The sequence below is a fragment of the Podarcis muralis genome, chromosome 13 (genome assembly GCF_964188315.1).
Source record: "Podarcis muralis chromosome 13, rPodMur119.hap1.1, whole genome shotgun sequence".
Taxonomy (NCBI): Eukaryota; Metazoa; Chordata; class Lepidosauria; order Squamata; family Lacertidae; genus Podarcis; species Podarcis muralis.
In genome coordinates this window covers 5,783,044-5,804,632 of record NC_135667.1, presented here as the reverse complement: position 1 = coordinate 5,804,632, position 21,589 = coordinate 5,783,044, and the positions used below count along the sequence as shown (strand labels likewise).

General features: G+C 48.9%; 1 protein-coding gene across 2 annotated transcripts in view; it reads left to right on the top strand.

Moving 5' to 3' along the window:
- Window positions 1-19,918, top strand: part of LOC114582190 (chromosome-associated kinesin KIF4) — a 34,274-nt gene extending 14,356 nt beyond the window's left edge. For both annotated transcript variants that reach the window (XM_028703001.2, XM_028703002.2), the window contains exons 12-31: window positions 579-637; window positions 933-1,038; window positions 1,315-1,371; window positions 2,557-2,742; window positions 2,941-3,044; window positions 3,124-3,268; window positions 4,660-4,770; window positions 5,949-6,032; window positions 7,387-7,500; window positions 7,658-7,813; window positions 8,363-8,448; window positions 9,123-9,252; window positions 10,187-10,357; window positions 12,059-12,166; window positions 13,265-13,342; window positions 13,439-13,543; window positions 15,224-15,373; window positions 16,552-16,671; window positions 18,074-18,196; window positions 19,635-19,918. In XM_028703001.2, the coding sequence (XP_028558834.2) occupies window positions 579-637; window positions 933-1,038; window positions 1,315-1,371; window positions 2,557-2,742; window positions 2,941-3,044; window positions 3,124-3,268; window positions 4,660-4,770; window positions 5,949-6,032; window positions 7,387-7,500; window positions 7,658-7,813; window positions 8,363-8,448; window positions 9,123-9,252; window positions 10,187-10,357; window positions 12,059-12,166; window positions 13,265-13,342; window positions 13,439-13,543; window positions 15,224-15,373; window positions 16,552-16,671; window positions 18,074-18,196; window positions 19,635-19,802 (2,361 nt within the window). In that variant the 3' untranslated portion in view covers window positions 19,803-19,918. The remainder of the gene's footprint in view (window positions 1-578; window positions 638-932; window positions 1,039-1,314; window positions 1,372-2,556; window positions 2,743-2,940; window positions 3,045-3,123; window positions 3,269-4,659; window positions 4,771-5,948; window positions 6,033-7,386; window positions 7,501-7,657; window positions 7,814-8,362; window positions 8,449-9,122; window positions 9,253-10,186; window positions 10,358-12,058; window positions 12,167-13,264; window positions 13,343-13,438; window positions 13,544-15,223; window positions 15,374-16,551; window positions 16,672-18,073; window positions 18,197-19,634) is intronic.
- The last annotated feature ends 1,671 nt before the right edge of the window (window positions 19,919-21,589 follow it).

The window sequence follows — 21,589 nt, the reverse complement described above, 5'->3', positions numbered from 1 at the left end:
CAACTGACTGGGGCCAAATACGCCACCTGGCCACCACCTCCTAAGCCAGCCGTTTTCAACCTGGTGCCCTCCAGAAGTTTCTCGACTCCCAACTCCCATCATGCCCTGCCAGCATTGCTAGTGGTTGAGGACGATGGAGTTGTAGTCACATTCTTTGGTTTAATTCAAAACTATCCCATGATGCAGGGACGCGGGTGGCGCTGTGGGTTAAACCACAGAGCCTAGGACTTGCCGATCCGAAGGTCGGCAGTTCGAATCCCCGCGACGGGGTGAGCTCCCGTTGCTCGGTCCCTGCTTCTGCCAACCTAGCAGTTCGAAAGCACTCCCGGGTGCAAGTAGATAAATAGGTACCGCTCCGGCGGGAAGGTAAACGGCGTTTCCGTGTGCTGCTCTGGTTCGCCTGAAGTAGCTTAGTCATGCTGGTCACATGACCCAGACGCTGTAAGCCGGCTCCCTCGGCCAGGAAAGCGAGATGAGCGCCGCAACCCCAGAGTCGGCCACGACTGGACTGAATGGTCAGGGGTCCTTTACCTTTACCTTTATCCCATGATGCACAACCTGCTTTCCACTTTCTGCAGACGGAGCAGCAGAACGAAAAGATCAGCACAAAGGTGGAAGAGCTCCAGAAACATGATGCGTAAGTTGTTGTTCTCTGTGCACACTCTTAGCTGTTCAAAATGCAGACCGATTGCTCATGTGGCTGGCTAAAATACGTCTAAAATACAGGGAGATTGGTGGGCTGCTTTGAAAGCGCACTTTTGGGCATGAGGATGGGCAGCAAAAGTAAAAACAGGTGTTGTATTATGAGGAGGAATAAATAAATAATCCACGTGTAGGTCAGTTAGAGCAGGATGTATCTATTCAATCAAGCATCTGCATGGCATAAAACTAACACCGACTTGTGAGTAAGTTCTTGTGTGACTGGATTTCAGGTTGAAACTCGATCTGCAGAAGCTGCTTGAGGCTCTGGAGGATCAAGAACTGAAAGAGCACGTGGAACTAATTCGCCACCTGCAGCAAGTAATCGCCCAGTTTCTGGTAAGGATCACCTTGGGGACACGAGGACGGTTCATGGTTGATGGAACCCGCTGCTTCTGCTGCCTTTCCCAAATTTGGGGAATAAGCAAGAAGCATTCAAGACATTCTGTATTGGTGGCTTCGGGAGAAATTCAAAAGTAGACCAAGCAGCACCTTTTTGTTTGGGGTGAGATCTTGCTGGTGTTTGCAGCATGTAACATTTCAAACTGCACAGAGCATTTGGCAGACCATAGGACTGTCTTGTGGCGCCAGGCAAACCTTGTGTGTTCTCTGCAGAGTGAAACCCCTGCTGGCGTTACGGACATGGACACATCTGAACAAGACTCCAGCGCTGTAAGTAAGAGGCCTCCTGACTTGATGCGAATCCTGTGTTTACTTTACAATGCATAGCTAGAGGTTTCTTGGCAACAGGACCCCAGCCACAATAAGGGACTGATGGAAGCAACACCTTTATTTAGAAGATTATTTTGTTGTTGTTGTTTAGTCGTTTAGTCGTGTCCGACTCTTCATGACCACCTGGACCAGAGCACGCCAGGCACTTCTGTCTTCCACTGCCTCCCGCAGTTTGGTCAAACTCATGCTGGTAGCTTCAAAGACACTATCCAACCATCTCGTCCTCTGTTGTCCCCTTCTCCTTGTGCCCTCAATCTTTCCCAACATCAGGGTCTTTTCCAGGGAGTCTTGTCTTCTCATAAGGTGGCCAAAGTATTGGAGCCTCAGCTTCAGGACCTGTCCTTCCAGTGAGCACTCAGGGCTGATTTCCTTCAGAATGGAGAGGTTTGATCTTCTTGCAGTCCATGGGACTCTCAAGAGTCTCCTCCAACACCATAATTCAAAAGCATCAATTCTTTGGCGATCAGTCTTCTTTATGGTCCAGCTCTCACTTCCATATATCACTACTGGGAAAACCATAGCTTTAACTATACGGACCTTTGTCGGCAAAGTGATGTCTCTGCTTTTTAAGATGCTGTCTAGGTTTGTCATTGCTTTCCTCCCAAGAAGCAGGTGTCTTTTAATTTCGTGACTGCTGTCACCATCTGCAGTGATCATTTCTTCCCCTTCTATTTGCCAGGAGGTGATGGGCCCAGTGGCCATGATCTTGGTTTTTTTGATGTTGAGCTTCAGACCATATTTTGCGCTCTCCTCTTTCACCCTCATTAAAAGGTTCTTTAATTCCTCCTCACTTTCTGTCATCAATGTTGTGTCATCTGCATATCTGAGGTTGTTGATATTTCTTCCGGCAATCTTAATTCCGGCTTGGGATTCATCCAGCCCAGCCTTTCGCATGATGAATTCTGCATATAAGTTAAATAAGCAGGGAGACAATATACAGCTTTCTCGTACTCCTTTCCCAATTTTGAACCAATCAGTTGTTCCATATTTAGAAGATTTTAGGGACCACTTAATCAAATAGCTCTCTAATTGGTATGCACATAAGATTGTAGAAAAGCAAAGCACATAAAACATTTTTTTTAAAAATCCAGATGTTAGTTAAACCTTTGCCTCTCTCCCCCCTAGGTGTCAGAAGGTGACCTGGATGCTCAAGGGTCCTCTGATGAGTACGCCACTCGGCACGCTCTCCACCAAGCTCAGATGTCCAAAGAGTTGCTCGAGCTCAACAAAGCCCTGGCTCTGAAGGAGGCCTTGGCAAGGAAGATGTCTCAGAACGACAGCCAGCTGGAGCCCATACAATGCCAATACCAGGTAACAGCAGCTGACCAGGAAGGAGTGAGCATCTATACACACAGTGGGCTGCTTGACTGGGTGCCTAGCAAGCCACAGGAGGGCAGCCTCTCCTTTTCTTAAGTGGAGATGTGGCCTGTTGGAAAGAAACGGCTGTAGCCGGAGGAGCTGCTTTTGGTGGGGTGCTGAAAAAATGTATGTATGTGTGTTTGAATCAAGACCAGCATCAAGGACCTGGAAATGGAGGTGGCCAAGCTGCAGAAGGAAAAAGAAGACCTGGTCCTTGGCATTCATATGACGAAGAAGGATGTCAGCCAAGCAAAGTAAGAGGCACCTAATCGGGAGGTTTGAGAGGGGAAGGTTGTTGACTTCATGACTACAGGGCTGCGGTGTTCGTTTCAGACTCAGCGAACGGCGCAGGAAGCGGCTTCAGGAGCTGGAAGGGGAAATGGCAGATCTGAAGAAGAAGCTGAAGGAGCAGTCGAAGCTCCTGAAGATGAAAGAATCCAATGAGCAGACAGTGTGCAAACTGAACCAGGAGATCCGGGTATGTAGTAGTAGTAGTAGTAGTAGTAGTAGTAATAAAAATAAATAAATAAATTGTTATTTATACCCTGCTCATCTGGCTGGGTTTCCCCAGCCACCCTGGATGGCTCCCAACAGAATATTATTACTAATAAAAAAGTGACAAAACATCAAACATTAAAAACTTCCCTAAACAGGGCTGCCTTCAGGTGTCTTCTAAAAGCCAGAGTTGCTTATTTCCTTGACATCTGATGGGAGGGCGTTCCACAGGGCGGGTGCCGCTACTGAGAAGGCCCTTTGCCTGGTTCCCTGTAAACCTCACTTCTCGCAGGGAGGAAACCGCCAGAAGACCCTCGGAGCTGGACCTCAGTGTCCGGGCTGAATGATGGGGGTGGAGATGCTCCTTCAGGTATACTGGGCCGAAGCCATTTAGGGCTTTAAAGGTCAGCACCAACATTTTGAATTGTGCTGGGAAACGTAACACCCAGAGGGTACAATAAGAAAGATACAGTGGTACCTCGCAAGACGGAAAACTCGCAAGACGAAAGGGTTTTTTGTTTTTTGAGCTGCTTCGCAAGACGATTTTCCCTATGGGCTTGCTTCGTAAGATGGAAACGTCTTGCAAGTTTGTTTCCTTTTTCTTAACACCGTTAATACAGTTGCGACTTGACTTCGAGGAGCAACTCATAGCACGCGGTGTGGTAGCCTTTTTTGAGGTTTTTGAAGCTTTTCCAAAACTTTTCCGACACCGTGCTTCGCAAGACAAAAAAAATCGCAAGACGACAAAACTCGCGGAACGAATTAATTTCGTCTTGCGAGGCACCACTGTAATGGGGTTTGTGGTGTGGATAGCCGACAAGGTTGGCATTTTATTGGTTCATGTTTGATGGACACTGTAACTGTATAACTGGCACTTTAGATGTGTGTATTTTTTATAATCTTGGGAAAGCAGTTCATTCTTACCCTGACTGCCATTATGTTTCTCAGCTACTGTTTAAAAGCAACAGCAACTTGTTTAAGTTTGAATGCTTGCTTTTTCAGTCATGAGAGCTAAAAAACCCAAGAAATTTTGAATGGGATTCTTGGGAAGTTATCAAGGCTGTGCGAAAGAAACTAAGGATTTGGAGATTTTAAACTCCCCAGTCCGTGCCAAAAGCTTTTATCAATCGAGCTGATTTCCTGAAGTCCTCCGAGCTGCATGCTGCAAAAATGTTCAAGGCTTCTAAGAATCTGGGCATCTCAGTGTTTGTTTCAGCGATAGGCAATGCGGTTCCCTCAAGACGTCAAACTTCCCCTCCCGTCATCCCTGACCTTTGACTGTGCAATGGGAGTTGGGAGCCCTGGCTACACCTGCTAGGCAGATTCTCACCAAAGGCCTTTCCTCCTTCTCCTCCTCCTTTGTTCCCCCTCCAGGCGATGAAGAGTCAACGTGTTCAGCTGATACGTCAAATGAAAGAGGACTCTGAGAAGTTTAAGCAGTGGAGGCAGCAGAAGGACAAGGAAGTCATCCAGCTGAAGGCACGGGTGAGTCGAGCGTCAGCACTGAACTGTACCAGAAAAGCCCTGCAGCTGCTGGGTGTTCTCACCCAGTGGCCAGCCAGATGTTCCATGGGAAAGCCCACAAGGAGAATCTGAATGCAATGGTACTCTCCCAGATTGTGATTGTAGGCAGACAGCCTCTGACCCTGGAGCTGGAATCTAACCACCATGGGACTGACTCGGATAAAAGTCTGACTTGGATAAAATAGCCAAAAGCAGCTTCCAAAATTGAAGGACAGGCAAGCAAGAAATCCCTTCTGCTCTCAAAGGGAAGGCAAACTGGACTCCAAAAGCCACAGAACAGACAGAACTCTATTAGCAAAACTTGTGGCTAAATAAGAATAAGCAAAGACCTGGTAGGCGCTGGCACCAAGATACTGTCTCTCTTTGATCCCTCCAAATTCTCCTGTCTTCTGATTCACTCCTTTCTCCCTAAGATTTAGTTGTTTAATTGACTTTCAGGAGCAAACTCCTGTAAAAGAGTTGTTTTATTTTTCGTTAATTGCTTTGGAGGAAGGACATATTCGTGAACCTTATCTGTACCAGCAGCCTCATGAAGGTCAGTTGGAGTCACTAACGAGCGGCCTTCATCCTGCTGCATAATCTCAACTTGACTAAAGTCTTGCCAAGCCTTCTGTTTCTCATGATTCAGCAGGGTCCAGCCAGCCAAACATTTCTGCCATTAAAGCAGACCTTTGATCTTGCCCTAAATCATTAGCCAGTTCTCTTGGACAAGTTTGCTACCATTCCACTCCAGTTTCCATACATGCACATCCACTCCACTCCATACATGCAAATCTCTCCCCCCCCCCCCAAAAAATGACCTAAATAACTTCGAGTATTATCGCTTAAGCTGCTGCTTTCTGTGTTCCTTATAATAAGTAATACCATTGGCCTAGTTCAGTGTAATCTAAACTGTTTGGCTGTGGCTCTCTAGTCTTCCTTGAGACACCAGGAATTTGGATTGTCCCGGGTTCTGTTTTCCAAGCATTTCAAATTACTTGATGAGGTCTCTAGAATACAGGTGGGTTTAATGCCTCTATAAAAGTGGGTCACAAGACTTGCTAAGTTTGAGTCCAGACCATAGCAACTTATAGAAGCCACAAATCACTGTTCTTGCTTGGTTGTTGAAAGGTCAGCCATTTTGACTCTTTGTCTTTCAGGATCGCAAGAGGCAGTATGAACTTGTCAAACTAGAGCAAGACTTCCAAAAGCAAGCCACTGTCCTCCGGCGAAAAGCAGAGGAGGTGAGTGGCCTTGGACAGCATTCCCTTCCGCCTGGTGAAGCGCCACTGTTTTTAAAATAATCTACAGAGAGTAGACAGGGTGAGACTTTGAATGCTTTGGGTAGAGAGACAAGGGACAGGTCCCAGGGTTAGAATTCCCCGATTCAGTAAATCAGAAGTGGGGGAATAGTGTACAAAGCTCTTCCCTCCCTCTGATTGTGTAGAGAGTCTAGAATATGTGGTGTTAAATGGAGTGTGCTTGACTTAATTTTGCCTCTAGGATTCATGGTTTAAACCAGGGCTGGAGAACCGGTGGCCTTCCAAACATGGTCAGCCTCTGACTCCCAACAGCCAGCCTGGCCAATGGTCAGGGGGTAATGAGAGTTGTATTCAACAAGAACTGGAGAGCCACAGGTGGTTCTCCTGTCCGGGTTTAAGACACTAACTTTGCTGGAAAGCCTAGCATAGATCGGAGGTCAATGGCATAGTAACTAGAGTAAAGGTAACAGCTTTCTTGTAATCTTCAATGAGTTAACCTCAGTCCTACATTGCAGGGGCTTGGACTAGTTGGCCCTTGGGATCCCTTCCAACTCTACAATTCTATGATTCTAAGTACTTGCTTACACATTTTTAATTCTCCGTTTGTCCTCGTCAGCGATGCTGGCTGAGGCTCTTTATTTTAAAGCAAAGAGTTTTTAGAATACCGACTTCAAAGCCTGTGAAAATCCTCATTTGTGGGTAGGAGAACATCAAATCTCTTCTCGGAGCGCATTGATGGTTACATTTTTATCCCACCCTTCTGAGGCAGAGGTAGGAAACCTCTGGCTGTGGGTCGCAGGGCCGATTCCCCCAAACCGCACCCACCTGCCTCATAAGTGCGAGGCAGGCAAAGACACGGCTGTGAAGGAACAATCGGGAGCTTAAATTGTGCTCCCAGTTGCTCCTCGGCTAGCTGGGTTTGCTGACAGCGAGCCCTTTTCGAAGACGCTACAGGCATGGTTTGGATGCAAGCTGCCCTTACAGAAGGACATCCTCCCTGCTTTTGCAGTCAGCTTTGGATCTGCAAATGGACAAGTTCAAATGGACTCTCTGTCAGCACCGGTCAACTGATAAGTGCCTATAGGGAGCCCTTTTGAATTTGTTCCATCCCTGTTGAAAGTGGCCCGTGGAGGGTTGGCCAGCTCTTGATCTGACCCTTGGACTATAGCAGCCCCCACCTCCAGCTCTTCATCCTCCTAAAATCACAGGGGGAGGCTAGCTTTGGAGAGTGGCTATCTTAAGGTCACCCAGTGAGTTTCATTGCCAAGCAAGGGATTTTGAAAGTTTGTGCCTTGGGTCCTGTTTCAACACACCAGCCTCCACCCCTCTCTCACAGGCCGCTGCTGCCAACAAGCGCTTAAAGGATGCTCTCCAGAAACAGCAAGAGGCTACCAATAAGCGAAAAGAGAACGTCAACCGCGGGATTGAGGGAGTTGCTGCTCGGGTGAAGGTAGGGGCCGTGTCCTTGTTTCTTCTCAGGGCAGATTCACAGTGGCTCAGGTGGCTTATTCCAGGGGAGAGGCAAAGTTGGCTTGCAGGCGACTTGGGGTGGGTTCTGGCCACCTTTCCGCCGACCCTCTGTCATAACCAGCTTCCATCTTGCGCAGAGCTGGCTCGCGAACGAAGTGGAGGTCCTTGTTAGCATCGAAGAGGCTCAGCGTCACCTCAACGACCTCCTGGAGGACCGGAAAACCTTGGCAAAGGAGATTGCCTCGCTTAAAGAGAAGCGAGATGCTGGGGAGAACCTCCCGTCAAAGTACAAGGTGGGCAGTGATGCAGGCTGCAGCGGAGAGGGGGAAGGAAGGGACCGTGTGTTCTATCTAATCCACTTTCTCTTTGGTGATGGGGTCTTCTGATGCAGGAAATAGGCTTCTTTCCAAAGGCCAAGTGCCTGTAGTGGGCAGGGCCTCAAGCAAAAATGAGTGGAGCAACGAGTGTGAATTCTGCCTCCGGGCATTTTCAGTGCTCACACAGACATTTTACCTAGGTAGAACACTCTACCTAGGAGGTGCAAAGGGGGTGGGGGGATAGAAAGGTTTGGGGGTTGCATTAGGCCCCCAGATTCCCCACCCCTGCTGTAAAGGGTGAGTTCTCTTGTTCTGCACTGGAGACAGGAGATCTTCCAGAAGCTGGTTCTGCTTCCCCACCATGGCAGATCCCCTTCCAGAGGGGAAAATCAAAGTCTAGCCCTGCTGGAAATAGCTACTGCTGCTTCTCTTAGAGTTAAACTGCCGCATCTTCTGAACTGAGTCCCACCTCCTCTCCCTGTGCTCTGCTTATTTTCTGATTCCGTTCCCATCCTCCTTTTCCAGAGGCGCACGTTTTCCCATAAAGCTGCGGAAATGGAGCATTCCATCGCCAAGCAAATAGAGAGCCTTGAAACAGAGATGGAGCTCAGGTATGGGGTGTTTTCAAGTCTCAGAAGAAGCAAAGCCACAACAAAGAGTGTAAGAAAAACTCCTCTAGCTCAAGCTGGAGGCTAATCTAGCCTGGTGTAGGAATTTAGAGGCATACCGCCTCCAGTATATAACCTTGATTGACTAGTACCTATTGGCTCCATTGATTTTCTAACCCCCTTTTAAGGCTGTCTGAGCTCTAGTGTTCATTTCGTGGTTGCAAATTCTATAGTTCTAACTATGCATTGCAGGGGGGTGGACTAGATGACGCTTGGGGTCCCTTCCAGCTCTACAGTTCTACGATTCTTCTATCTGCTGTTGCTGTGTAATATTCATCTTCTTGTTCTGAAAACATCTGGGAAAGCTTATTGTGGCTGTTTCCTGTGGAAAGGGGGTAAGAGGTGGCAGATTCAGGAGATGCTGAAGTTTCCCTCTCAGTCCTCCAGTCATCTATATCTGCCGCTCTGCTGCACCATCTCTGGACCACAGCAGGTCTCTTAGGAAATTAACCCTAGCCTGGCAGCCTAAGCGACTGCATATTCACCCAGGGCTGCTGCTGATGCTCAACTCACAGTTCATCCAACACAAGCAGGGGCCAAATTGCCCAAGTTCCCCAAATGACCTGCTCTCTTGCCAAATCCCATGCGAACTCATGTGGTCGCTTCTTCTTCCAAAGGAGTGCCCAGATTGCTGACCTGCAGCAGAAGCTGCTGGACGCAGACGCCGGCGACCGCACCAAGCAGCGCTGGGAGAGCATCACCAACCTTGCGGAAGCCAAGTGTGCCATCAAATACCTGATTGGCGAAGTAAGCTTGAGTGGCAGCAGAGGAGGCGGGTGGGAACCAAGAGGCGGCTCTGGAATGGAACCAGGGATTCGAGCCTCTATAAGAAATAAGAGGCCTGGGGGGTGGAAGGGACAGTGACACAGTGGCTGACTGCACTCAGCGTGTGGCAAAGTGGCCTCCTGGGGGCAGCCCTCCTAGCTGCTTGACATCTCAGCTCTTTCTCAAAGATGGTTCTGTACCTTTCCTGTGCTAAAGGTAAAGGGACCCCTGACCATTAGGTCCAGTCGTGGCCGACTCTGGGGTTGCGGCGCTCATCTCGCTTTACTGGCCGAGGGAGCCGGCATACAGCTTCCGGGTCATGTGGCCAGCAGAACTAAGCCGCTTCTGGCGAACCAGAGCAGCGCACAGAAACGCCGTTTACCTTCCCGCCGGAGTGGTACCTATTTATCTACTTGCACTTTGACGTGCTTTCGAACTGCTAGGTTGGCAGGAGCAGGGACCGAGCAACGGGAGCTCACCCCGTCGCGGGGATTCAAACCGCCGACCTTCTGATCAGCAAGTCCTAGGCTCTGTGGTTTAACCTACAGCGCCACCCACTTCCCTGATGCCAGTTGGCAAGATAATATTTTTATTTGTACCCTGCCCACCTGACTGGGTTGCCCCAGCCACTCTGAGCAGCTCCCAACAAATATAGAAGCACAATCAAACATTAAAAACTTCCCTATGTATAGTTGTATAGTTACTTATCTCCTTGAAATGTGACGGGAGGGTATTCCACCGAGAAGTCTCTCTGCAACTTGACTTTTTGCAGTGAGGGAACTGCCAGAAGGCCCATGGTCCTAGATGCAAATTCTTCAGCATGACGCCTTTTAATATTGTGCGCTCTCTCTCTCTCTCTCTCTCTCTCTCTCTCTCTCTCTCTCCACCCTGCTCCCTGTGTGTGTGTATTTCAAAGCTGGTCTCCTCAAAAGTGGAGAATGGGAAACTGGAGAACCGCTTGCAGCAGACTAAAACCACATGTGCCGACATGCATAAAATGCTTCTCGAAGAGCGGAAGGTTGTGGCGGAAATGGAAGCGGAGCACGAGAGTCAGCTGGTCCAGAAGGAGCAGCAGCATCAAGAAAAGGTATCGCCTGCCACCCCCCCCAAACCCCACTTACGTCTGCAGCAGCTACAAAAACTGTGCCCACCCCAAAATCCCGTTCTGAGCAGTTGACCACCCAGTCTATCTCTACCTACTCCAGGTTTTCTAGAGTAGTCCTAACCAGACTTTGCTGCTGGTACATTTAACCTGATTTCCAGGTTAAGGACCCTTTGCCCACACCTATGAATTTGGCTCGGGACAGCCTCCTGTTAGCTGAGAGGTGGCTGTGAATGGGATCCCTGGAAGTGCCCTTAGGGAGAACTGCAGTGCCAGCGGTCAATAGCAGCAGAGAAAGGGCAATTCGGTTGCTGCCTTCTCAGTAAAGTTTGCAGGCTTGGGGTGCTCCAAGTTCTTTCAGTGTTTAGAACTCTGTGTTGTGCAGTGGCTAGAAAACGTGGGCGATCTGGTGGTAAAATGCTGAGATTGAACGCTGGTCCATGAACTACCATCGGACAACTCCATCCTGCCCACCTTAACTTACAACCAGTCCAGAGGGTGGCCCTGTCTGCCTGCCAGCTTCCTCTTCATTCGCAGTGTTGCCCCTTGTAGAACTTAGTATGGAGATGGATGGGAAGAGAATTAGAACTAATTAGCTTAGTGCCACCTACTAGAATGCCCCCAAGATCCAGGTTTGGGTCAAGTATTCTTTGATGAGAGAACCCCCAGCAGAGATTTAAAATCACAAAACATGCAGCAAAAGAAAGCGTGGAAATAGAGGAGGCTAGACCTTTAAAATATGGCCTTGTGGGTTTCTTCTAAAGCTCCCCTCTTCCCCTAGCATAGAGAAAGACCACACCTTTGGTAAGTTAAAAATTAGTTTACTTACAAACTCTTCAAAGGTCAGGTTCATGTGGTTTTCCATACATCAGAAAACACAGGCAGTATAACTTGGCTTAGTTACAGTGGTGAAAGTTCCTAAATTACTAGTATAGGAACTCGAGAGTGGCTTGTAAGAGCCATGAGGTCTGAGCTGCAGTCACCAGCTCAGGCGTCCTACATTGAGCTTCTCTGGTAGACTGGGAGAGAGAGCAAAGGCTTAAGTACCCAATCCCTCCCAAGGTGAGCTAAGCCTGGCAGGACAGCTTACTCTATGGTCTTAACCCCTTCATGCGTTAGTTAGACTTAAGCATGTTGCTTATATGAGGCTGGTTATCCCACATGTTTGTGGTTTAGCCAACTCAAGACTTTGGCTGACGTAATGTGAGCTATTACACATTATTAGGGACGCGGGTGGCGCTGTGGGTAAAAGCCTCAGCGCCTAGGGCTTGCCGATCCAAAGGTTGGCGGTTCGAATCCCCGCGGCGGGGTGAGCTCCCGTTGCTCGGTCCCAGCGCCTGCCAACCTAGCAGTTCGAAAGCACCCCCGGGTGCAAGTAGATAAATAGGGACCGCTTACTGGTGGGAAGGTAAACGGCGTTTCCGTGTGTGCTGCTCTGGCTCGCCAGAGCAGCGATGTCACACTGGCCACGTGACCCGGAAGTGTCTCCGGACAGCGCTGGCCCCCGGCCTCTTGAGTGAGATGGGCGCACAACCCCAGAGTCTGTCAAGACTGGCCCGTACGGGCAGGGGTACCTTTACCTTTACCTTAATGTGAGCTATACAGAAAGTATAGCCTCCCTTCAGACTGTGCCGCCTCTGACCCAAGGTCTCTACCCACCCACATCTCTCTTCCACCCATCCCCAGGTACTCTATCTACTCAGCCAGATACAGCACAAAGAAGAAGCAGAGAAGAAGCTGGAGACTTCCATTTCAGAACGGGAGCAGCAGCAACTCGAGCGCATCAAGTTCCAGGTAAAAGCTGCTGTGTCTCTTAGGCGCGGTTGCTCCTGCCCCCTCCAATGCAGCCATGTTTGCCATCCAACCATTCCAGCTGTTCCTTTGCTGGTGGGAAGGAATCCCATATCCAAGCAACAAGGCTTGTGGTGCTGGCATTGTGTCACTGAATGAGGCTGCTTGATTTTGGCTCAGACCGCTACTCTTGAGGCTCTTCTTGTCGATCTCTGCTTTATCATCCACTGGCTTTGTAACCAAAGTGTCTTCTCTGCTCTCCCTCATTTTTGAAGGCTATGCTAATACGGTAGTTGTTCTTCCACATTTTTCTGTTTCTCAAAACACGCAAAGCAATGCTAGCTCTGGTCATTTAAGTAAGTTTTGAAGGGGCTGTGTGTGTGACTGGGTGGATTGTGGTGTTGCTGAGAGGGAGGGAGAAAATGTGTGTGGGGAGTCTAAATCAACCAGTGTATCCTGTAGGCCAGAAGTTGGAGCTTCAAGTGATGGCACTCAAGGCTCTATCGTTGTTGTTTAGTCGTGTCCGACTCTTTGTGACCCCCTGGACCAAAGCACGCCAGGCACTCCTGTCTTCCACTGCCTCCCGCAGTTTGGTCAGACTCATGCTGTTAGCTTCGAGAACACTGTCCAACCAACTCGTCCTCCGTCAGCCCCTTCTCCTTGTGCCCTCCATCCTTCCCAACATCAGGGTCTTTTCCAGGGAGTCTTCTCTTCTCATGAGGGGACCAAAATATTGGAGCCTCAGCTTCAGGATCTGTCCTTCCAGTGAGCACTCAGGCCTGATTTCCTTAAGGATGGATAGGTTTGATCTTCTTGCAGTCCATGGGACTCTCAAGAGTCTCCTCCAACACCATAATTCAAAAGCATCCATTCTTCGGCGATCAGCCTTCTTTATGATATAATAATTTTTTAAAAATAATAATTTTAAAAAATCAGAGCTGGGGGAAATATCGAGCATTCTTTCATTCTTAGTAGCCCTCTTCAAATCTTTAGAAGGCGGGGATTGCACAAATCCTAGGTGTGCAAACACCCCAACGCGTGGGTTCCTTTGCAGCTGAAGATGAGACCTTAAGAGCCTTTTGCCTTCTTTACTGTGGACAGGAAGAAGAGCTGGCCAAGATGAGGGAGGTTTTTGAAAAGAACCAGGAACACCAAGAAGAGATTGAAACTCTTAGACAGGTAGGTCTGGGAGTGACAGCAGCAGCTGCTATTAGAGGAGCTGACTTTGCTCCTGCCACTCAGTGAACCTCACACTCCTCCCTTTCTTCCCAACAGAAACTGAGAGTTTTTCAAGCTGTCAGTGGCCAGAGGATCTGCAATGGCCAGCCGGGCCCTGCAGCAGGCACCCCGGAGTCCCCCTTCGAATACATTCCACCCAAGGTGTGTGTCCTTCCGGTGGGGTGGGGCGGAGAAGCAAGGCAGGGTGTCTGCGTGCGACAGAGCTTGTTTGTATGGCTGGTCCATCCCGTCACCTGAAAGATAAAGCTGGGTACAGTGGTACCTCGGGTTAAGTACCGTATTTTTCGCTCTATAAGACGCACCAGACCTCAAGACGCACCTAGTTTTTGGAGGAGGAAAACAAGGGAAAAAATATTCTGAATCTCAGAAGCCAGAACAGCAAGAGGGATCGCTGTGCAGTGAAAGCAGCAATCCCTCTTGCTGTTCTGTCTTCTGGGATAGCTGCGCAGCCTGCATTCGCTCCATAAGACGCACACACATTTCCCCTTACTTTTTAGGAGGGAAAAAGTGAGTCTTATAGAGCAAAAAACATGGCACTTAATTCGTTCCGGAGGTTCGTACTTAACCTGAAACTGTTCTTAACCTGAAGCACCACTTTAGCTAATGGGGCCTCCCGCTGCTGCCGCACCGCCGGAGCACGATTTCCGTTCTCATCTGGAAGCAAGGTTGTTAACCTGAAGCACTGTTTCTGGGTTAGCGGAGTCTGTAACCTGAAGCGTCTGTAACCCGAGGTACCACTGTATGGATTAGAAGCACAAGTCAAAATACATTACAGCACTTAGTGGCTGCCTTAATGTTCGTGGCAGTGTGGTGTAATGGTTAGGGTGTCAGACCAGGACCTGGGAGACCAGGGTTCAAATTCCCACTCAGCCATGAAGCTCACGGGTGTCCTTGAATATCAGTCCCTGGCTCTCAGCCTGAACTACCTTGCAGGGTTGTTGTGGGGATTAAGAGGAGGGGACAGGACCGCATACAGCCCCTTGGAGGAAAGATTGGGATAGGAATTCAGCAAATAAATAAAAAGGCCCGTCTCTGATCCCCCAAATGGCGCCTCAAATTACATTGCTTGAGAAAATCACTAACCTCGACTAGGTGGGCTTTGGGTTCCAACTTGCATCAGCTGCAGCCAACCCGGCCTGATAATTTTTTGTGCGGCTGGCTTTGTTCCATAACTTGAGTGAGGCAGAAATGGTAAGCTTGTCTTCTTCTGACTGACCCAGAAATTCCAGTAAGGAGGACCTCCTTATGGGGTCCTCGCTGCGAGATCACATTCACCCGGTGCTATACCAGCTGCACTGGCTCCCGGTGGAGTACAGGATCAGGTTTAAGGTGCTGGTTTTAACCTTCAAAGCCCTATTCAGCCTAGGACCCTCGTACCTACAGGACCGCCTCTCCTGGTATGTCCCACGGAGGAACTTACGGTCTTCAAACAAAAACATCTTGGAGGTCCCAGGCCACAGAGAGGTTAGGCTGGCCTCAACCAGAGCCAGGGCTTTTTCGGCTGTGGCCCCGATCTGGTGGAACCCTCTGTCACAAAAGACTAGGGCCCTACGCGACTTGACATCTTTCCACAGGGCCTGCAAGACAGAGCTGTTCCACCAGGCTTTTGGCCAGGGCACAGCCTGACTCCCTCCCTCGGCAATTTTCACAGAACTCTAGCCCAACAGTTGCCATCAATTTGATTTGAATTAATTTTATAATGAAATGATTTTAGAATGTTGTATTTTATTGCTGTTAGCCACCCTGAGCCCAGCTTCGGCTGGGGAGGGCGCGATATAAATATAAATTTATTATTATTATTATTTGGTTCCCCCCCTTCAGCCAAAGTCTCGCAGGCGAATGACCTCCCTGCCTCCAGCCGACATGGATGAGGAAGACTCATCTTCTGACTCGGATGAGGCCAAAGAAATGGAAGATGCAGAGTGGGTGCCGTACAAGCTTTCCAGAGGAGCCAGGCAGAGCATTCTGGGGGTAGGATCATCGAGCAGGACGGCTGACGTTTAGGAAGCTGCCTCCTGAAATCTGGCCAGGAGGAGCAATGCAAGAATTGGCTCTGGTAGACCAGCCCCAAGTGCACATCAGGTTCAGCTGTCTAGCTTCCAACACTGCCCTGTGGGGACACAAAGGCATCGTCCCTCTTCTGATATCCATCCCAGTAATGAAAATACTCAGAGATATACTGTCACTGAGCATGGAGGCTCCATTCATCCAGCTTAATGTCTAACCGATGACAAATCTCCTTGTCCTCCACAAATTTGTCTAATCTTATTTATTCATTAAAGCCACCTCAGTGATCATTGCTAGGTTCTACGTTGATGGATTCCCACAATGTGCACATTGAATACTGTTCAGCCAAATGTGTCTAAATATCCTAAGGAGTTTCTGGTGCAAATCCTCCACCTTTTGTGGAACAGTTGATGGCTTTAAATTGAAAAATTAAAATTCTGTGACAGCTGAGCTGAGTGTGCCTTGGGTGGCCTTGCAGTCTTGGGGCAAAGGTGTGTCAAGATGCTCCAGCAAACCTTTTCAGGACCTGTGGATGCGTTTGCAAACTGGAGAAGTTGTCCTGTTGTCCTGTTCCCCCCAAAACACACACACACCCTAAGCTCACACTGTGACCTAGCTTATTGATTGCAATGGATGCAATCAATTTCAAGCTTAATTTCAGTGGCGGTTGGCGATACTGGGGGAAAGCCTCTATGGGCATATCTGTGCCCACGGGCACCGCCTTGGCAACCTGCATCATGCACGCTGGCTCTGACAGCTAGGAAGAACCTATGCGAGTCAAACATCAGATGTCAAAGAGATAAATAATTACCTGACATTCAGAAGACATCTTAAGGCAGCCCTGTTCAGGGAAGTTTTTATTATGTAACGCTGTACTGTTTTTAACACTGATTGGGAGCCGCCCAGAGTGGCTGGGGAAACTCAGCCAGATGGACGGGGTATAAATAATAAATTATTATTATTATTATTATTAAACATGCCCCATTCTTATTTCAGAGCCCCAAACCTGAAAGGAGTTGAGTCCCAGAAACAGATACAGCAGCAGAGGCCTTTCGGGGCCACCCTTGGCAATGGTGGCACATGCCACTTGTGTGCTATTCCACCTGCATTTTCTGTTCTCTCACTGAGCTCTCCCTTTGCAGTGCACCTGCCGAGGCCGCTGTGGAAACAAGAAGTGCGGCTGCCGTAAGCAAAAGATGGCCTGCTCCGAGGACTGTCGCTGCGAGTACGGGAGGTGTCGGAACCGCGAGCACTATGATTTGGTGAGCAACTCTTGGCAAGACCTCCTTTTCTCTTTGAGGGAGCAGGACAGCCCTGGAGTTGCCTGCTCCAGCTCCCAGCAGGCAGGGCGTGTTAAAGTTGAGGGCAGATCAGGCGCAGCTCTTGTCCTGACTTCCCAGATTGCTGCAGCAGGCTGGGAAGTGAGATGAGAAAGCCGGTGGGAATTGATCGAGCTGGAACTCCAGGCTGCAGGACCAAAGGGAAAACTTCTGTCTCTTGGCAGGAAGGAGTTGTTCAAATCTGAGCTGGTGGCTCTTTTTTTGCATAGGGCCCAAAGGGTTTTATATGCCTTTTTTTAAGATGCCACACATAAAAAGCCCAGAAGGTAACCTCTAAGAGGTGTTATATCCTGCAGTTGGGGAGGAGTCTGTCCCCCGCCCCCTTAGCAGTGGACGAGGGGATTCATGGGTGGCAAATTGTCACAAGCAGAGGGGGAGCAACACAGCCATCCTCTGATCCCCTCCACTCCCTGCAGAAAATGAACATATTTTGGTAAGCCCAATCAGTGCTTATGGGTCACCTTTATAAGCCTGCCTCCTGAGAGGGAGTTAACCCCTTCATGCATGCTCTGCTGCCTGCTAAGCATAAGGACACTTTGCACTGAGGCCAGCTTTCCATTCTCCCATCCTGTAATTCATAAGTGGGGAAACAGGTTGTTGGACTCCAACTCACACCAGCTCTTGCAACATGGCCAATAGTCAGGGATGATGGGAGTTGTAGTCCAGCAACATCTGGAGGTGCGGGGGTTCCCTCCCCACTCCTCCTGTTTAGGCTGCAATTGCCCTGGTAGAGAGACAGGTTAATAATAATAACAAAAAACTAAAAATACAGTAAAATGTCACACATTAAAAACTTCCCTGAACAGGGCTGCCTTCAGATGTCTTCTGAATGTCAGGTAGTTGTTTATCTCTTTGACATCTGGTGGGAGGGTGTTCCACAGGGCGGGTGCCACTACTGAGAAGGCCCTCTGCCTGGTTCCGTGTAGCTTTGCTTCTCGCAATGAGGGAACCGCCAGAAGGCCCTCAGCCTGGACCTCAGCGTCCGGGCAGAACGATGGGGGTGGAGACGCTCCTTCAGGTATACTGGTGGGGTTTTTTTGTCTGATTCTACTTTAAGATTTAATCCCATTCAAAAACTGACATGCTTAATCCCTGACTCCCGTCCCCTCAATGCTAAGACCAGCCTAGAGAGTTTGTGTGATGGTTAGCAAGGCACTGATGGAAGGGTGTTTTGGCACTGCTTGGGGTAGCCCCTGAGCATGCTGAGCTCTTCCCTCCGTGGGGATTGGGTCCCTGTAGCTTTATGGGTTGGAGCAGATGCCAAGCGTTGGACTGTATCAAGTGCAGTCCAGGCTAGCGTGCGTCCTGCCTTTTCCCCCCTTAGGAAGGGGTGCTTGCTGATGAGCAAGCGGGAGATTCAAAGGACAGCTTCGACCCGGAAGATCCTACTCTGGCAACCGGAGGAGACACCTTCTTTGAGCCGCCAGCTGTTGCACCTACCAGAAAGGTATGAGGATTGCAGAGATGCAGGTGGCCTTGAGCACGGCTCTGCTTTCGCTTTGGGGCTAGGAAAGGGCACTTGTGGGGTGGTTGCAGAGCTGTGAGTTCCCCATAGTCTGGCACACTTGAAGGGGTAACGAAATGACTGCATAGTGACATCCATTTACCCCGTGGTCACTGACTGGCCATGGTGTGTGTGTCTGTAAGTGCACTTGGTAAGGCTTGTCCAACTGGTTATGTCTTTTTAAAACAGATTATATACTTGAAATAATATTAACGGGGAGAGGAGGGGATAGCCCAACTTCTGTTGTCCGTCCCTGGTCACCGCCAGGTTTGATGACCGTGTTGCATGTGGGGCTGCCTACGAAGGCTATTTGGAAACTGCAGCTGTTGAAGAATTCAATGGCCAGATTGCTGACCAGGGCAAGGCAGTCCAAGCAGAGAACACCAATCTTGGCCCGACTGTTCTGGCTGCTGACTACTTTCCAGGCTCAATTCAAAGAGCTGGTTTTGATCTGTAAAGCCTTATGAGTCAGGATCCCAACACTTCAGGGACTGCCTCTCCCCATATGAACCAATCTGGACCCTGCTTTAGTCATCTGAGGTCCTTATCCACCTCTCCTCCAGTGGAATGCTCTCCCCGGCTACCTTTAGGTGCCTGGCAAAAATATTTCTGTTCCCCCAGGCTTTCAGCCCTTAATTTAGAGGGTACTTAGATATGTTTGTGGCCTCTTTCTCTGCTTGTCTTTTTAGTGGAATGGGTTGCATTTGTCTGCCATTTTCTTTGTATTATATTTTATTATGGATGGGCATTTTAGGTTCTTGTTTTATTGTTTTTGTACTTGGTTTTAACGTGTGTGTGTGTGTGTGTGTGTGGTTTGTGTTGTAAATGGTTTTGAGCTACTCCCATGAAAAATGTATAGTATTGAAATTGGGTTCATCGATGCCTGGGCAAAAGGTCTCTTTTCCTCATCTGTCGGCTTAGCAACCAGTTATGTGCCTACCCTGGTAAGCTGCCACTCAGTAAACACTTGTCTGCATCTGCCCAGTGCCTGAAAATAACATGGGAATAAAATGCCCCCCTCATCTGTACTTCCCTGTTCACGCCACAAACATCTTGTCTGATGTAGCCTTCACTGCTGAACTCCTTAATCTTGCCTGTTGTGTGGGCACTGGGTGTATCTCTCCAACCTTGAATTCTTGGAAGGGCAGGAGTGTTTCCCTTTTTTCTGTGGGCAACCATCCTGAGGCAAGCACAATTTAATTTTCTTTTCCAGGAAGCTGCCCTTCCTGATGTCCCTTTCATCCGTGCATATAATTCCGTCTGCTTCACTGAACCCAAACATGCCTGTTTGGAAATCCCCCCCCCCCCCCGTCCTTGTGAAATGAAATTGCAGCTCAGGCTGTAACTGCAGTCTCCTTTCTCTCTGTCTCCCTGCTCCCAGGTCCTGGAGGAGAAAAATGAGATTCTGCCTGCCACTTCCTTATTTGCACTGGGAGACGAATCTAGCAAGATCTCACCACCGGCAGCCATGAAGAAGGGGAGGAAGAGGCTTCACAGCACCAGAAGCAACTACTTCTTAGGCTGCACACCAATTAAGGAAGATGGTTGAGGGCCGGAGCAGGCTTGGAAAGGAAAGCTTGGGCCTGCAGGCAACGGATGTCTTTATAGTGTATAGTGTTGTTTTTAGAGCTTCTACGTTTTTTGAATAAAGGAAATTCAAGTATACCAGAGTGTCTTGTTCTCACTTATTAGCTCCTTCAGCAAGGGGTGGGGGAACATTTTCAGACTTGAGGGTCGTCTATTCCCTTGTTCGGTATACCAGTGACTGGTGAGCCCAGAACCAAGAGCAGGAGGTTCAATGGGTGCAACTGCGGCTATGGAAATGTCACGAGTCTTCTGCCCCCCGCACTGGTCCCCATACCTCAAGTCTCCTTCCATGCAGAAACACCTGAGTGCAGAGCAGGACAGGTGTGAGGGGGCATGGCTTGACAAAAGTCTCAGTCTAAACAGGCTTAGGTCTAGCGGGAAAGTGGCCTTTATGTGAACATAAGGTAAAGGTAAAGGGACCCCTGACCATTAGGTCCAGTCGTGACCGACTCTGGGGTTGCGGCGCTCATCTCGCTTTATTGGCCGAGGGAGCCGGCGTACAGCTTCCAGGTCATGTGGCCAGCATGACTAAGTCGCTTCTGGAGAACCAGAGCAGCGCACGGAAACACCCTTTACCTTCCCACCAGAGCGGTACCTATTTATCTACTTGCACTTTGACGTGTTTTGGAAATGCTAGGTTGGCAGGAGCAGGGTCCAAGCAACGGGAGCTCACTCCGTCGCGGGAATTCGAACCGCCAGCCTTCCGATTGGCAAGCCCTAGGCTCTGGTTTAACCCACAGCGACACACAAACAAATCTTTTTTACTGAAAGAGAGTTGGGAAGAACAGAATGCAGCGCTCTTGAGTTTCGTAAAGAAGAGGTCAGAGCTAACCACTTCTTAAGAAGCCGGATTGTGAAAAACATTAGAAGCAAAGGCTAAGGCTTGGGCCTCCTGGAAGCTTTCCACAAGCCCCAGAGCAGATCCAGACCATAGATTTAAAGCACATGACTTCCCTCAAAGAATGCAGGAAGTCATGTGTTGAAGGTGCTTTAAATTACAGCCTGGATATGCCCCTGAAGGATGACACCTTCTCAGTATTGAGAGTGTACTGTATCAGGCAAGGTTAGTGTCCACATTTATCTAGCAAGCAAAGATCATCAGTGTCAAAGCAGTGATTCTTCAACATCAACTTTGTTGGACTGGTTATATTGTTTGGATGCCTGATTATCGTCTTCCAAAGCAACTACTCTATTCCGAACTTAAAAATGCTCGTGGTCAACAAAAGGTTTAAAGACTCACTTAAGGCAGATCTTTAAAAATGTAGTATAAACACCGACAACTGGGAAACACTGGCCTGTGAGCGCTCCAACTGGAGAACAGCCTTTACCAAAGGTGTCATGGGCTTTGAAGACACTCGAACTCAGGACGCAAGGGAGAAACGTGCTAAGAGGAAGGCACGCTTGGCAAACCCTCACCATAATCAACTCCCGTCGGGAAACCTGTCACCACTGTAGAAGGACGTGTGGGTCCAGAATTGGCCTCCACAGTCACTTGCGGACTCGCTGTTAAGACCGTGTTTATGGAAGACAATATTACTTGGCTATGAGTGTTTGCCAAAGAAGAGCAAGCATTAAATTAATTTGTTATTGTTAACTGCTACATTAGATCCTATTAGCCCAATTGCAAAACAGGGCTATGGCCTTGAATCGACAGAGTCCTTTTTAATCCAGCTGCGTAAAAACAGAACTGATTAATCCATTCTGAAAAAAAGCTTTGTTTAGTAGAACAGGTATTACATGGCGAGGAGG